The sequence below is a fragment of the Perognathus longimembris genome, chromosome 15 (assembly GCF_023159225.1).
Source record: "Perognathus longimembris pacificus isolate PPM17 chromosome 15, ASM2315922v1, whole genome shotgun sequence".
NCBI classification, from domain to species: Eukaryota; Metazoa; Chordata; class Mammalia; order Rodentia; family Heteromyidae; genus Perognathus; species Perognathus longimembris.
This window is the reverse complement of record NC_063175.1, coordinates 18,721,706-18,737,347: the sequence shown is the minus strand read 5'-3', so window position 1 is coordinate 18,737,347 and position 15,642 is coordinate 18,721,706. Positions and strand designations below refer to the sequence as shown.

The following is a 15,642-nucleotide window of genomic DNA, read 5'->3' as shown; positions in this document are numbered from 1 at the left end:
TCATAGCTGCCTAGGAATGGTGATCCTCATATCTCAGCATCCTGAATAGCTAGGATTACAGGCATGAGCCACCTGAATGGCTTTAGGATTAGAATGGCTTTAGGTGTGAGCTATAGGTATGGTGGTTGGCTTCAAGTACCTTTCAATGTTGAATATATAAGTATGTACTTACAAGCATGACCTAGGTTAGAAATAGGCGAATGCAATTCATAGGTATTGCCTAGCTCACAGTCTTTTTAAACTACTAAAATACCTCTCCACATTAATATTTCTGAAATTATTTATGTATCTTCTAACAAATTGGTATGGCAGCAAAAAACATAGAACTGTAATACTGAACTACACCTCAGCCATATCACTATACCCCTTCAAATGCATTGATAGGTTCAAACTCTAAATAAAAATACAATTAATTCGTGTATGACTCATTGAGAACCATAGTTATCCTGAAAGTTGACATTAAACATTTAATTTAACTTTGTTAAATTACAGATCTTAATTATACATATTGCTAAATATGCTGAGTCATAATATTGTTATATTGATAATTAAAAATGATCTTACATATGATCACTGAAATGGGGACAGATAGCATGGAGAATGAAATGGGATTTGAGTTTAAATGCCACTTGAGTTACTTGAGATATAGCACAGTGGTGGAGCATGTGTGCAAGCCCCAATAAAAATTTGGGACTATAAAAATATATAAATGTAGGGCTGGGAATATGGCCTAGTGGTAAAGTGCTCGCCTTGTATACATGAAGCCCTGGGTTCGATTCCTCAGCACCACATAAACAGAAAAAGCCGGGAGTGGCACCTTGGCTCAAATAGTAGAGTGCTATGCTTGAGCAAAAAGAAGCCAGGGACAGTGTTCAGGCCCTGAGTTCAAGCCTCAGGACTGGCAAAAATATATATATATATATGTATAATAAAAACGTAAATATATATAAATGGATAACCACTTGTAACTACATAAAACATGTTGTACAAGAAAAAAAATACCAACATTTCAAAAATAAGTATGGGGGCTGGGCATATGGCCTAGTGGTAAAATGCTTGCCTTGTATACATGAAGCCCTGGGTTCGATTCCTCAGCACCAACATATATAGAAAAGGCCAGAAGTGGAGCTGTAGCTCAAGTGGGTAGATGCTAGCCTTGAGCAAAAAGAAGCCAGGGACAGTGCTGAGAGCCTGAGTTCAAGCCTCAGGACTGGTAAAAATAATAATAAGTATGTAAAAAATAGAAATTCTAGGGGCTGGGGATTTGGCCTAGTGGCAAAGAGTGCTTGCCTCGTATACATGAAGCCCTGGGTTCAATTCCCCAGCACCATATATACAAAAAATGGCCAGAAGTGGCGCTGTGGCTCAAGTAGCAGAGTGCTAGCCTTGAACAAAAAGCCAGGGACAGTGGCTCAGGCCCTGAGTCCAAGGCCCAGGACGGGCAAAAAAAATAAAATAAAATAAATAGAAATTCTAATTTGTATTATTATAACTTTAAAAAATGTCCAGATAATGTCACCAATTGAAAGCTTATAACTTAACTGAGAACTTTATGACCAAACTGGCTTATTAGTATCAGCAGACAGGTATAATTCATTATAAAAACAATATTTACTTGTTTTTATTACTGTGGATGTAATTCTTCCTTCCTGAATTTGTTTATTTATTTTTTGCCAGTCCTGGGCCTTGAACTTGGGGCCTGAGCACTGTCCCTGGCTTCTTTTTACTCAAGGCTAGCACTCTGCCACTTGAGCCACAGTGCCACTTCGGGCCATTTTCTATATATGTGGTGCTGAGGAATAGAACCTAGGGCTTCATGTATACAAAGCAAGCACTCTTGCCACTAGGGCTTCATGTATAAGAGGCAAGCACTCTTGCCACTAGGCCATATTCCCAGCCCTCCTGAATTTATTTTAAAAGTTTGTTGACTTGTTAAACTGTACAATTATTTGAAAAGGGGGCTGGGAATGTGGCCTAGTGGAAGAGTGCTTGCTTGCTTTATATACATGAAGCACCACATATATAGAAAAAGCCAGAAGTGGGCTGGGAATATAGCCTAGTAGTAAAGTGCTCGCCTCGTATACTTGAACCCCTGGGTTCGATTCCTCAGCACCACATGTATAGAAAAAAAAAAAGCCAGAAGTGGACCTGTGGCTCAAGAGGTAGAGTACTAGCCTTGAGCAAAAAAGAAGCCAGGGACAGTGCTCAGGCCCTGAGTCCACACCCCAGGACTGGCAACAAAAACAAAACAAAACAAAAGAAAAAGAAAGAAAAAGCCAGAAGTAGTGCTGTGGCTCAAGTAGTAGAATGCTAGCCTTGAGCAAAAAAGAAAGCCAGGGACAGTGCTTAGGCCCTAAGTTCAAGCCCCAGGACTGGCCAAAAAAAATATATATATATGTTTATATATATAAATATATATTTATATATTTCAAAAAAGTTTTTAAGTTTTCTGTTTTGTTTTTTTGGCCAGTCCTGGGGTTTGGACTCAGGGCCTGAGCACTGTCCCTGGCTTCTTTTTGCTCAAGGCTAGCATTCTGCCACTTGAGCCACAGCACCACTTCTGGCCATTTTCTGTATATGTGGTGCTGGGGAATTGAACCCAGGGCCTCATGTATACGAGGCAAGCAGTCTTGCCACTAGGCCACATCCCCAGCCCAGTTTTTAAGTTTTCATTGAGACTACTATATAGATAAATTTAGGAAGGAGTAATACCTCTGCCTTGACAACATTGAGTTTTTTCCTCAATAAGCACAATAAACATTTCCATTTGTTGGCCTAAAACAAACAAAAAAGTAGTTTAAAAAATAATCTCAGGGCTGGGGATATAGCCTAGTGGCAAGAGTGCCTGCCTCGGATACACGAGGCCCTAGGTTCGATTCCCCAGTACCACATATACAGAAAACGGCCAGAAGCGGCGCTGTGGCTCAAGTGGCAGAGTGCTAGCCTTGAGCGGGAAGAAGCCAGGGACAGTGCTTAGGCCCTGAGTCCAAGGCCCAGGACTGGCCAAAAAAAAAAATAATAATAATCTCAGGGTTTAGGCACCAGTGGCTTATGGCTGTAATGCATTCAGGAGGCTCAGATCTAAAGTTAGTGGTTCAAAGCCAGCTCAGGCAGGAGAGTCCATGAGACTCATGTCTAATTAGCCCCCAGAAAAGCAGAAGTGGTGCTGTGGTTCCAAGTGGTAGAGTGCTAGCCTTGAGTGAAAAAGCACGGGGACAGCATCCAGGCACTGAGTTCAAGCCCTATGACCAAGAACAACCAAAAATAGTCTCAGGGCTGGAGGTGTAGTCAAGTGGTGTAGCACCTGCTTAAGAAGTCCAATTTTTTTTTTTAGTTCAAACCCTAATACTGCCAATAATAATAATACCTCAGAAAAAACATCATATACTTCTCTTCCTATATCTAATTATGCATATTTTTTGCATATCAACTTAGTACTCTGAGCTACGTTATTTACTTGTATGATTGAGATAGGAATGACCTTAATTTTTAGTTTTGAAATTCTTTTGTTCCAGGCACCGGCATATGTTTGTTAAACAAATTGATATGGATCATGTCATGAAGGTAGGTGAAAAACTTTATGTAATATTTTAGGTTTTTTCTTTTGATTCTAAGAATCGACAGAATTTGTTTTTGTTTTTCAGGCTAAGTCTATTAGAGAGTTTGATAAGCGATTCACTGCAGTCATGTTTGGATACCGGACAATTGATGACTATTATATTGATGCCAGTCCAAACAGGAGGTTGAAGTCAGTAAGAATTCCTGTGCTGTGCCTCAATTCTGTGGATGATGTTTTCTCACCCAGTCATGGTAAAATCATTATCTATGAATATATTTGGACATGAATGAACTTTTAAAATACCAGTGGAGTGATTTTTTTTTTTAAATGTCAGCCATGAGGCTGGGAATATGGCCTAGTGGCAAGAGTGCTTGCCTCGTATACATGAAGCCCTGGATTCAATTCCCCAGCACCACATGTATAGAAAATGGCCAGAAGTGGTGCTGTGGCTCAAGTGGCAGAGTGCTAGCCTTGAGCAAAAAGAAGCCAGGAACAGTGCTCAGGCCCTGAGTCCATGCCCCAGGACTGGCAACAAAAACAAACAAAAAATGTCAGCTATGTAGTGTTTTATATTGTGATAAAAATAAAAATCCTAGCCAACCTGGGTGCTAGGGGCTCATCCCTGTAGTCCTAGCTACTCAGGAGGCTGCAATTTGAGGATCACAGTTTATAGCCAACCCAGGCAGGAATGCCTATGAGACACTTATCTCCTATTTCTCCAATTAAGTGCCAAAAGCCAGAAGTGGCATTGTGGTTCAAGTGGTAGAGCACAGCTCAGGGACAGTGGCCAGAGTTTAAGCTTAAGCCCTAGAACTGGTGGGCATGTAAACACACACACACACACACACACACACACACACACACACACACACACACACACACGCTCTAGCCAAGTATGGTAGTTCATGCCTATGATCCCAGTGTTTGGGAGGCTGAGACAGGAGTATTAAGTCCAGCTGGGGCTACAGAGTGAGTTCAAGGCCATTCTGTGCTATGTATCCAGACCTTGTCCAAAAAAATAATAATAATAATATCCAAAAAAGAACAACAAATTAATTTACAAACAAAACAAAACATGAGCTGGGAACCAGTGGCTCCCTGTGATCCTAGCTATTTAGGAGGCTGAGATCTGAGGACAAGAAAGTCCATGAGACTTACCTCCAATTAAGCACAAAAAAAGCCCAAGTGTAGCTATGACTCAAGTGATAGAATGCTAGCTCTGAGCAAAAAAAAGCTCTCAGGCCCTGAATTCAGGCCTCAGTACTGGTGTGCACGCACACATGCGTATATACACACAAACACACAACTTGACACATAATTTAATATCTAATGTTTCCTATCACCCTATAATGTTTTCACTCCTTATCTAGTCCCTTGTAAGATGCAAGACAATATTTTGCTTATTCTGTAAACCTTTCCTTCTTATCAAATGTACTGTTCTTTGAACTGTTTTGTTACAGTATCTTTGCTTCAGAAGAACATTGTCATCATTTGGCTCTTCTTCTTAGGGTTGTTATGCAAAGTACTTTGAAATTTTCTTACCTGTTAACCTGAGAGTGAACTTGAGACTTTAGAATCAGAGTGATCTTGAGTACAAATTTAAAGGCAAATAGTTTCTCCTCTGGATATTAAAGAAAGGAAGAATATTCCAATATTAACTTTCCTTCTCTCTTTGTTTTGGGTTTTTGGGTTTTTTGTTTGTTTGTTTGTTTTTTTGGCCAGTTCTGGGCCATGAACTCAGGGCCTGAGCACTGTCTTTCGCTTCTTTTTGCTCAAGGCTAGCACTCTGCCACTTGAGCCACAGAGCCACTTCTGGCTTTTTCTATATATGTGGTGCTAAGGAATCAAACCCAGGGTTTCCTGTATACAAGGCGAGCACTTTACCACTAGGCCATATTCCCAGCCCCTTTCCTTCTCTCTTAATTGGAGAAATTATCTATTAATCTATTGAACCATGTAAAATATTGAAAAGTAATTACATTGTCTTAAGGATCTATATAGGCTTGATCTCTCATTTTTTTCTTAGGAAATTCCAAAGATCATTTTATGAGTGAAGCTGCCTATAATCCTAGCTACTCGGGAATCTGAGATCTGAGGATTGAGATTTGAAGCCACCTTGGTTAGGAAAGTCTGCGAGACTCTGATCTTATTAACTACCAAAAAAGCTGAAAGTGAAACTGTGGCTCAAGTGGTATGGTGCTATCCTTGGACACATAAGTTGAGGGATCCTGAGTTCAAGTCCCAGGACTGGGACAAAAAAAAAAAAGGAAAAGAAAAATAAAAACTTCAGGCCATTGATTACAGATCAAAAAATGAAAGTAGGAACTTAAAGTCAGTTTATTATTTAGAACATTTTTATTGGACCAAAAAAAAAACAAAAAACTTTGCGTCATTGATTACAGATCAGAAAATGAAACTGTGAACCTAAAAGTCAGATGATTATTTAGTATATTTTTATTGGATAACATACTGATTATTTAGCATATTTTCTATTTTTTTTAATCCACTCTTCTCTATTTCACTGGCCTTGCTAACAACGAAAATTTCCCAACATTTGGATCTGACCTACTAGGGGGAAGTTTAAACTCAGTATTTCTTATTATTTCCCAAACCCTCTTGCCAAACTGGAAATAGCGGACAATTGTTTGCAGTCTGGGAGAATAGGCAGCCAACGTGCTTCACATGACTCAGTCTTTGTTCTGATATGATGGTAACTATCAGTAACAGCTATGTCTGAGTAGGGACTGGGGAAAACTAAGCAGAACTGTGTATACTTAGCATTCATGAGTCCTTGGGTTCAGTCCTCATCATGAACACAACAATCACTGTCTACAATCTTAAGCATATTAAAAAAAAATGTAACAAAGCTGGGGGCTTGGCTCAAGTGGTAGAGCATTTGCTTATCAAGAAAAAGGCCCTGAGTTCAAACATGAGTACTGTTAAAAGAAATAAAATATGCCGGGCACTAGTGGGTCATACCTGTAATCTCAGCTACTCAGGAAACTATGATCTAAGAATCAAAGTTTGAAGTCAACCCAGGTAGAAAAGCCTATGAGATACTTATGCTTGGGCTGGGGATATGGCCTAGTGGCAAGAGTGCTTGCCTCCTATACATGAGGCCCTGGGTTCAATTCCCCAGCACCACATATACAGAAAACGGCCAGAAGTGGCGCTGTGGCTCAAGTGGCAGAGTGCTAGCCTTGAGCAAAAAGAAGCCAGGGACAGTGTTCAGGCCCTGAGTCCAAGGCCCAGGACTGGCCAAAAACAAAAAAAACGAGACACTTATGCCTAATTAGAGGCAAGAAAAAAAATCTAGAAGTCGAGATGTGGTTCAAATGGTAGAATACCAGCCTTCGGCAACAAAGCTAAGTGAAGCACAAGGACCTGAGTTCAAGCCCCAATGCTGGCACACACACGTACACATACACACACACACACACACACACACACACACACACACACACACACACACACACGGGCAAGAAAGAAGAAAGAGAAAATAAGTTTAAGTCATATCATTTAAGCTTATTCCCAGAGTTGATATTGTACAACCCATGAAAAGACTACCATTACTGGTGAAGTATATCTAATATTTATTATAGTAACTTTATTTTCAAAATAAAGTATTTTTCTCTAGAGTATAACTAGAAATTTAAAAAAGGAAAAGTAATCATTCTTCTTTCACCTAGAAATAAATACTGTTGACATTTGGGTAAATTTTTTTGTTGCTATATATCAAATATACCTATCATCTAACTCTTATCTATTTTTTGTCAGTTGTGGGGCTTGAACTCAGGGCCTAGCCACTGTCCTTGAGCTTCTTTTCTCACAGCTACCACTCTACCATCTTTTTTCTTTTTTTTTTTTTTGGCCAGTCCAGGGCCTTGGACTCAGGGCCTGAGCACTGTCCCTGGCTTCCCTTTTGCTCAAGGCTAGCACTCTGCCACTTGAGCCACAGTGCCACTTCTGGCCATTTTCTGTATATGTGGTGCTGGGGAATTGAACCCAGGGCCTCATGTATACGAGGCAGGCACTCTTGCCACTAGGCCATATCCCCAGCCCCCACTCTACCATCTTGAACCACATTTCTACCTCCAGTTTTCTGGTGGTTAATTGGAGATAAGATTCTCATGGACTTTCTTGCCAGAGCTAGCTCTGAATTGTGATCCTCAGATCTCAGCCTCCTTAGTAGCTAGGATTACAGGTATGAGCCACCAGCACCCAGCCTTCTATACACTTAATATGTAAGTTGTAATGCATAATTTTTTAAATATTTATTTATTACTTAAACAAATTTTTTTGACAAGGTGTTGTGCAAAAGGGGTACAGTTACATAGTAGGGCAGTGTGTATATTTCTTTTCTTTTCTTTTTTTTTTTTTTGCCAGTCCTGGGCCTTGGACTCAGGGCCTGAGCACTGTCCCTGGCTTCTTACCGCTCAAGGCTAGCACTCTGCCACCTGAGCCACAGCGCCCAATCTGGCCGTTTTCCATATATGTGGTGCTGGGGAATCGAACCGAGAGCTTCATGTGTTGGAGGCAAGCACTCTAGCCACTAGGCCATATTCCCAGCCCATGTGGATATTTCTTGTGATACCCTACACCTTGTTTTTCTTTCCCTTCCCTAGGTCAGACAGATATATATATATACAATACACAGTGTAACATAAACATGTGGCCTATACCAGAGGAAATTCGCCTAGGGCTTTAAATGTAATGTCCGAAATAGAGGTTGCTTATCCTTGTCTTATATGAACGTACATACATAGCTTTTGAGCTATTGTGATATACTGGGAGGTCTATTTTTGACCTTTATATGTTGAGTACTTGTTTGGTTTTAGTTACATACTGTTGGGTCGCTGCCCCAATCCTGTGGGAAATACCATTTGACAAGAAGTTTTTGGTTTTGTAGACCTGGTCTCTACTGTCTCCCCTTTCCCCCACCTTAACAGTCATATATCAAGGAGATCATGCCCCTTTGCTTTCTGTGTTCTAGGCTTGTCTTGCTCAACATTATTTGTTCAAGTTCTGACCATTTCCGTGCAAATACCAATATTTCACCATTTCTAGTCGCTATGTAGTATTCCATTGTGTATAGGTACCACATTTTTTGGATCCATTCATCTGTGGAGGGACATCTGGTTGTTTCCATATTTTGGCTATTGTGAATTGTGCAGCGATAAACATGGAAGTACAAATGTCTTTTGGATATCTTGGGTTTTGCTGTTTAGGATAGATGCCTAGCAGTGGTATGGCTGGGTCACAGGGCAGGTCTATGTTGAGCTTTTTGAGAAACCTCCATACTGTTCTCCAAAGTGCTTGTACTAATTTGCACTCCCACCAGCAATGGAGAAGGGTTCCTCTTTCCCCGCACCCCCTCCAGCATTTGTTGTTGCCTGAGTTCAGAGTATAGGCCATTCTAACTGGAGTGAGGTAGTATCTCAGGGTTGTTTTTATTTGCATTTCCTTTACTAACAGAGATGTTGAACATTTCCTCATATGTTTCTTTGCCATTTTTATATCTTCTCCTGTGAAGTCTCTCTTTAGCTCCTTTGCCCACTTAATAATTGGTTTACTGGGCTTGGAGGGGCTTAGTTTTTTGAGTTCTCTGTAGATGACAGATATTAGGCCTTTGTCTGTTGCTGTGCTGGTAAAGATCCTTTCCCATATGATTGGCTGTCTTTCTAGTTTGGTGGCTATGTCCTTAGCTGTGCAGAAACTTTTTATTTTGTAGTAGTCCCATTTGTCGAATCTCTCCCCTATCTGTTGTGCCCCTGGGACTCTATTCAGGAAGTTCCTTCCTGTGCCTATAAGTTCTAGCATCTTTCCTACTCTGTCCTTCAGTAGTTTCAAGGATTCAGGCCTAATGTTGAGGTCCTTGATCCATTTTAAGTTGATCTTGGTGCATGGTGATAGGCTAGGGTCTACTTTGAGTTTTCTGCATTTGGCTGCCCAGTTTTCCCAGCACCAGTAGTTGAAGAGGCTCTGTTTATCCATTATATGTCTTTAGCTCCTTTGTCGAATATCAGCTGACTTTAAGAGTGCAGTTTTATTTCTGGATCTTCAATTCTAATCCATTGGTTTTCCGGTCTGTTTTTATACCAATACCAGGCTGTTTTTGTTATGATTGCTCTATAGTAGAGCTTGAAGTCTGGTATTGTGATACCTCCTGCACTGCTTTTTTTGTCTAGAATTGCTTTGGCTATTCTAGGTCTTTTGCTGTTCCATATGAATTTATGGGTTGCTTTTTCTATTTCAGTGAAGAATGTAGCTGGGATTTTGATGGGGATTGCATTAGATTTGTATAACTATTTGGGCAATATGGCCATTTTCACTATATTGATTCTGGCTACCCATGAGCATGGGAGGTCTTTCCATCTCCTTGTGTCTTCTTTGATTTCCCTTATTAGATTTTTATAGTTCTCATTAAATAGGTCCGTCACATCCTTGGTTAGGTTGATCCCTAGGTACTTTATTCTTTTTGGCTACTGTAAATGGAATTATTTCCATAATTTCCTTTTCTGCTTGTACATTGCTGGTGTACAGAAAAGCTGCTGACTTTTGTGGATTGGTTTTGTATCCGGCTACTTTGCCAAAATGGTTTATTAGGTGTAGGAGTTTGGGGACTGAGTTTTTTGGGTCCTTCAGATATAAGATCATGTCATCTGCGAATAGGGATAGCTTGATTTCTTCCTTGCCGATGTGGATTCCTTGATGTCCTCCTCTTGCCTTATTGCTATGGCTAGGGATTCCAGCACTATGTTGAAAAGAAGTGGGGAGAGTGGGCATCCTTGTCTTGTTCCTGCGTTTAGGGGGAATGTTTTAAGTTTCTCCCCATTTAATACGATATTAGCAGTTGGTCTGTTGTATATGGCTTTTATTGTTTTGAGGAATGTTCCATCTATTCCTGTTCTCTCCAGAACTTTTAATAAGTATGGATGTTGTATTTTGTCAAAGACTTTTTGGGCATCCACTGAGATAACAATGTGATTCTTGATTTTAGTTCTGTTGATGTGGTGAATTACATTGATTAATTTACGGATGTTGAACCATCCTTGTGACTGTGGGATGAAGCTTACTTGGTCATGATGTATAATTTTCTTGATCAGTTTCTGGATCCTGTTAGCTAATATTTTATTGAGGAGCTTTGCGTCTGTGTTCATTAGTGATATTGGTCTGTAATTCTCTTTTTTTGTTGGGTCTTTGTCTGGCTTGGGGATGAGTATAATATTAGCTTCATAGAATGAGTTTGGGATTTCTCCCTCTGTTTCTATTTCACGGAAGAGTTTGAGGAGTATTGGTATTAGCTCCTCACTAAAGGTTTTATAGAATTCGTTGGTGAATCCATCTGGGCCTGGGCTTTTCTTTGTTGGGAGGCTCTTGATTACGCCCTGTATCTCACCGTAAGTTATTGGTTTATTTAGTTGATTTATTTCTTCTTGGTTCAGTTTGGGCATTTTATACTTCTCTAAGAATTGATCCATTTCTGTAAAATTATTTTTTTTTTAGTGAGTAGAGGTTCTGGAAATAGTTCCTTATGATTGTTTGAATATCGTGTGTATTTGTTGCAATTTTTCTGGTGGAATCCCTGATTTTACTTCTCTTATTTTTTTTTTGTAAGTCTTGCGCGGGATCTATCAATTTTATTTATTTTCTCAAAGAACCAGTTTTTTTGTCTTATTTATTTGTTGAATGGTCTTTCTATTTTCAATCAGATTTATCTCTTCTTTAATCTTTGTGATCTCTCTCCTCCTAGTCATTTTAGATTCGATCATTTCTTGTTTCTCCAGTTGTTTTAGTTTCATTGTGAGGTTGTTCACCTGCTCTGCTTCCATTCTTTTAATGTGAGTGTTGAGGGCAATGATCTTGCCCCTCAGTACTGCCTTAGCTATATCTCATAGGTTTCTTTGTGATGTATTTTCATTGTCATTGTGGCTTATGAATTCATTAATTTCATCCTTAATTTGGTCTGTGGCCCAAGTTTTAGATAACAGTGAGGGGTTTAGACTCCTAGAATGTGTATAGCCTCTGTGGTAACCGTTGTTATTGAGGGTTACCTTTAATCCACTGTGGTCAGATATAATACATGGGATGACATCAATACTTTTGTATTTGTTGAGGTTCTTTGTGTGGCCTATGACATGGTCTATTTTGGAGTATGATCCATGGGCTGCTGAGAAGAAGGTGTATTGGGTCTCTGTAGGGTGGAAGATTCTGTATAGATTTGTCAGATCCATTTGGGACATGGTGTTACTTAGGTCCTCAGCTCCCTTGCTAATCCTCTGGGTGTTGGATCTGTCTCTTGGAGAGAGTGGGGTCTTAACGTCTCCCACTATGTTTGTGTTTAGGTCTATCTTGTTCTGTAGTTCCGTGAGAATTTGCTTGACATATGTAGGGCCTCTTTTGTTCGGTGAGTATACATTTATTACCGTGATGTCTTGATTCTGGATTTTTCCTTGTATTAAAATGTAGTGTCCTTCTTTGTCTTTTTGAGTTGATTTTAATGAGAAGTCCAGCTTGTCTGAGATCAGGATGGCTATTCCTGCCATTTTGGTAGGTGCGTTTGCTTGGAAGATCTTGCTCCATCCTTTCGTTCAGAGACTGTTTTTATCCCTTGCTCTAAGATGGGTCTCTTGAAGACAACAGATGCCAACTTTTTGTTTGCGGATCCACTCTGCCAGTCTGCTCCTCTTTATCGGAGAGTTTATACCATTTATATTCAAAGAGATCAAGGATAAGAGTGTTTTTTTCTCTTCCATTTTCCTGTTAGGTTGTTTTTCCTCTCTTTTTTTTCTTGTCTTTAATGAGCTGCTCTTTCTGTTGGGCTCTGGCTATTGTAGTTTCTTTCTGTTTCTGTCTGTGTGTCCTGTATGATTTCTGTTGGGTGGGGTTCCCCTCTTAGAATTCACTGTAAGGCTGGTTTTTTATTCACATACTCCTTTAGATCCTCTTTGCTATGGAAAGATCTGGTTTTTCCCTCAAATATGAATTCTAGTTTCGCAGGATATCTAATTCTGGGTTTGCAATTGTTGGCCTGTAGGACTTGAATTGTGTTCTTCCACTCTCTTCATGCGTGGTAGGTTTATGTGGAGAGGTCTGCTGTTATTCGGATCCTTTTCCCATTGTAATAAATCTCTTTCTTTACTTTGGCTGCATTCAAAATTTGCTCTTTATTCTTGAGATCTGAAGTCTTGATTATTATGTGCCTGGGTGAGGATTTTCTAGGGTCTGGTCTGCCAGGCGTCCTATAGGCTTCGGTTACCTGGATGAGGTCCCTTGTGAGATTTTGGAAGTTTTCTGCAATCACTTTATTGAAAATATGTTGAAGCCCTTTGCTCTGGTATTCGGCTCCTTCTTCTATTCCAATTATGCTCAGATAATATCTCTTGTCTTTGCCCACTAGCTCCTGGATTAGTCTGCCCTGGAGCTTTACCGTTTCTTGGAGTGTGGTAATTTTCTGGTCCTTATCAGCTGCATCATCATCCAAGAGAGAGATTCTGGATTCAATATGGTCAATTCTTTGTGCTGTGGATTCAAGTGTGGAGTTTATGGATGTCAGGGAGGTATGTATGGTTGCCAGGTCAGCTCTGATCGTGGAAATTTCTTCCTTTAAAGAGTTGTATTTTAAATCTATTTTTTCATGCATTTCGTGTCTCAGGATGTTAAGGTCTTCTTTAACTGAGGTTTGCACTGTATCCAGTTTTGCTTCCATTTCTTTCTTGACTTCCTGAAGGTCCTTCGAGACTTCCATTCTAAACTCCTGGAATTGTTTTCTGAGTTCGTTCCTGAGGCTTTCCATCATTTCTGCTATCATAGCCTCAGTTGTTTTTTATTCTCCATTTCCTCTTCAGTCCTACTACTTTTTGGAGCTGGCGAGTTGGCTTGCCCTTTGATGAACTCTGTTATATTTCTTTGTGATTTGCGCATCTGGCGATCTGTAGGTGGCTTCCTTGGGTTGGCTTTGGGCTGGTTCCTGCTGGTCTGTCTGTGGGAGACTTGTTTGTGTCCTGGCTCTGGGTTTGAGTTTGGCTGTTGAACCTTATTGCCCAACAGGTGAGCATGACCGTCTCGGTTGTTGCCGGGGTGTTCACCCTCCCTGCACTTGGGGGTGGTTAGGTTCTGTGTCTTTCTTTGCAGGATAGTCTCCTGCCGCTGTGTTGTGCTGACCCTAGCATGCCCCTGGTGAGGTTTTGCGGGTCACTGATTCAGTGTGACGTGGAGGCTTTTCTCTTTGGTTCTTTTTTCCACTCGGTACCTTGGTCAGAGGAGCTCACCTCTCAGATTGAGATTTGCCGCTGAGAGTGTAATGCATAATTTTGAACCTTCACATAGCTACCAATTAGCTTCAAGGATATAACTTCATGTAAAGTTAACCAAAATCATGCATAGTAATTTAGAACTCTCAAAAATGTGCTAAGTTTAATTTCTCAAAGCAAGATTCAAGTATACCCTTCTGTTACAATTAAATCTTGGGTTGGTTTTTCTAAAAATGATGGTCCTTAGTACATGTGTATAAACATGAACTGTCCCAAGAATATCAGTGCTTTTATAAATTAGTAAGACTCATTCCATTTAGCCATACTTATTACAAATATTAGCTTAATGATGTGTGGTTTAGATTGATTAGAACAGAAAAAATAGGCTTTTCTTAATAAAAAATGGTAATGATTCCTTTTTTTTTCCTCCCCTTTCTACTTCCTTTCTACTGCCTCCTCTTCTTTTCCTCAAGCTATTCCAATAGAAATTGCTAAACAAAATCCTAATGTGGCGTTGGTCCTTACTTCTTATGGAGGCCATATTGGTTTTCTGGAGGGAATCTGGCCAAGGCAGTGCACTTACATGGATCGTGTCTTCAAGCAGTTTGTGCAGGCCATGGTTGAGCATGGACATGAACTCTCTAACATGTAGTTCTTCAGTGCATTATGTCTGAATCACCATTTTCAAGGCAGCTCAGCTTAGTGCACAAATTTTAAATACTGTATATAAAGCAAAGAAGCCAGCAGATGGGTGAAGAGGTCCAGAATGACATGCAAAAATGACTTTTTAGGAAAACAAAACCACTTTGTAGCAAGAAATTAAATATAGTTTAGATTGTTACTTATGTAGATTTTATTTTTACTATGCCTTACCAAATATGACCTTAAATAAAGTAGTCCTTCTGTACATGGAATTGTACTTAAACAAAACTATTATGTAAAAAGGTTTTAATTCCTCAGGGTTTTAATTTAGGCAATTTTTTTTTTAGATTACTGGTTTTAAGTGACTTAATTATACCTTAATAATTGTTCAGAGATTTTGGTTTTACTTGAATGTAAGTTATAAGATGGCACATTCCTAAGGGTATTTGTACTTGAATGGTAATGTGAAAACTGAAATGAGATAATGTGCTGAGATAATACAATGTGCTAAATCTTTTATGTGTTCTAACTTTAATGACAAGTGCAACAATGTTAGCCTGACTTCTGTACATGCTCTTTTACTCTGATAATATGTTAGGGCTGATTTATGTTTTGTAATGTTGATAATTTACATGCTTATTTTTAAAATAGTATATGTGCACACATATAAATCATATTAAAACCTATTATTTTAAATTGTTTCTTTGCAATGTTTTTATATGCAAAAAGGGACTGGGAAATAATTTATGATAGTTTCATAAAGGATTAGGAAGAAAACTTGAAAGTGTTTCCAGAACATTAGGCTCATATCATCTATTACAATTAATAATAACTTCAGGGGCTGGGAATATGGCCTAGTGGTAGAGTGCTCTCATTGTATATATGAAGCCCCAGGTTTGAGTCCTCAGCACCACATACACAAGAAAAACCAGAAGTGATGCTGTGGCTCAAGAGGTAGAGTGCTAGCCTTGAGCAAAAAGATGCCAGGGACAGTGCTCAGGCCCTGAGTCCCAAGCCCCAGGACTGGCAAAAAAAAAAAAAAAAAGAAGAAGAAGAAGAAGAAAAAGAATACATTCAGAATTGGGTTCTGGTGGCTCATGCCTGTAATCCTAGCTACTCAGGAGGATGAAATCTGAGGATTGCAATTTGAAGCCAGTCTGGGAAGGAAAGTCTGTGAGCCTCTTATCT

General features: G+C 39.6%; 1 protein-coding gene across 1 annotated transcript in view; it reads left to right on the top strand.

The window, feature by feature from the left end:
- The window catches only part of Abhd3 (abhydrolase domain containing 3, phospholipase), a 59,139-nt gene extending 43,986 nt beyond the window's left edge, over nucleotides 1–15,153 (top strand). The window contains exons 7-9 of the mRNA XM_048363450.1: nucleotides 3,516–3,564; nucleotides 3,645–3,810; nucleotides 14,286–15,153. Coding sequence (XP_048219407.1) covers nucleotides 3,516–3,564; nucleotides 3,645–3,810; nucleotides 14,286–14,464 — 394 coding nt within the window. The 3' untranslated portion in view covers nucleotides 14,465–15,153. The remainder of the gene's footprint in view (nucleotides 1–3,515; nucleotides 3,565–3,644; nucleotides 3,811–14,285) is intronic.
- Nucleotides 15,154–15,642: the final 489 nt, after the last annotated feature.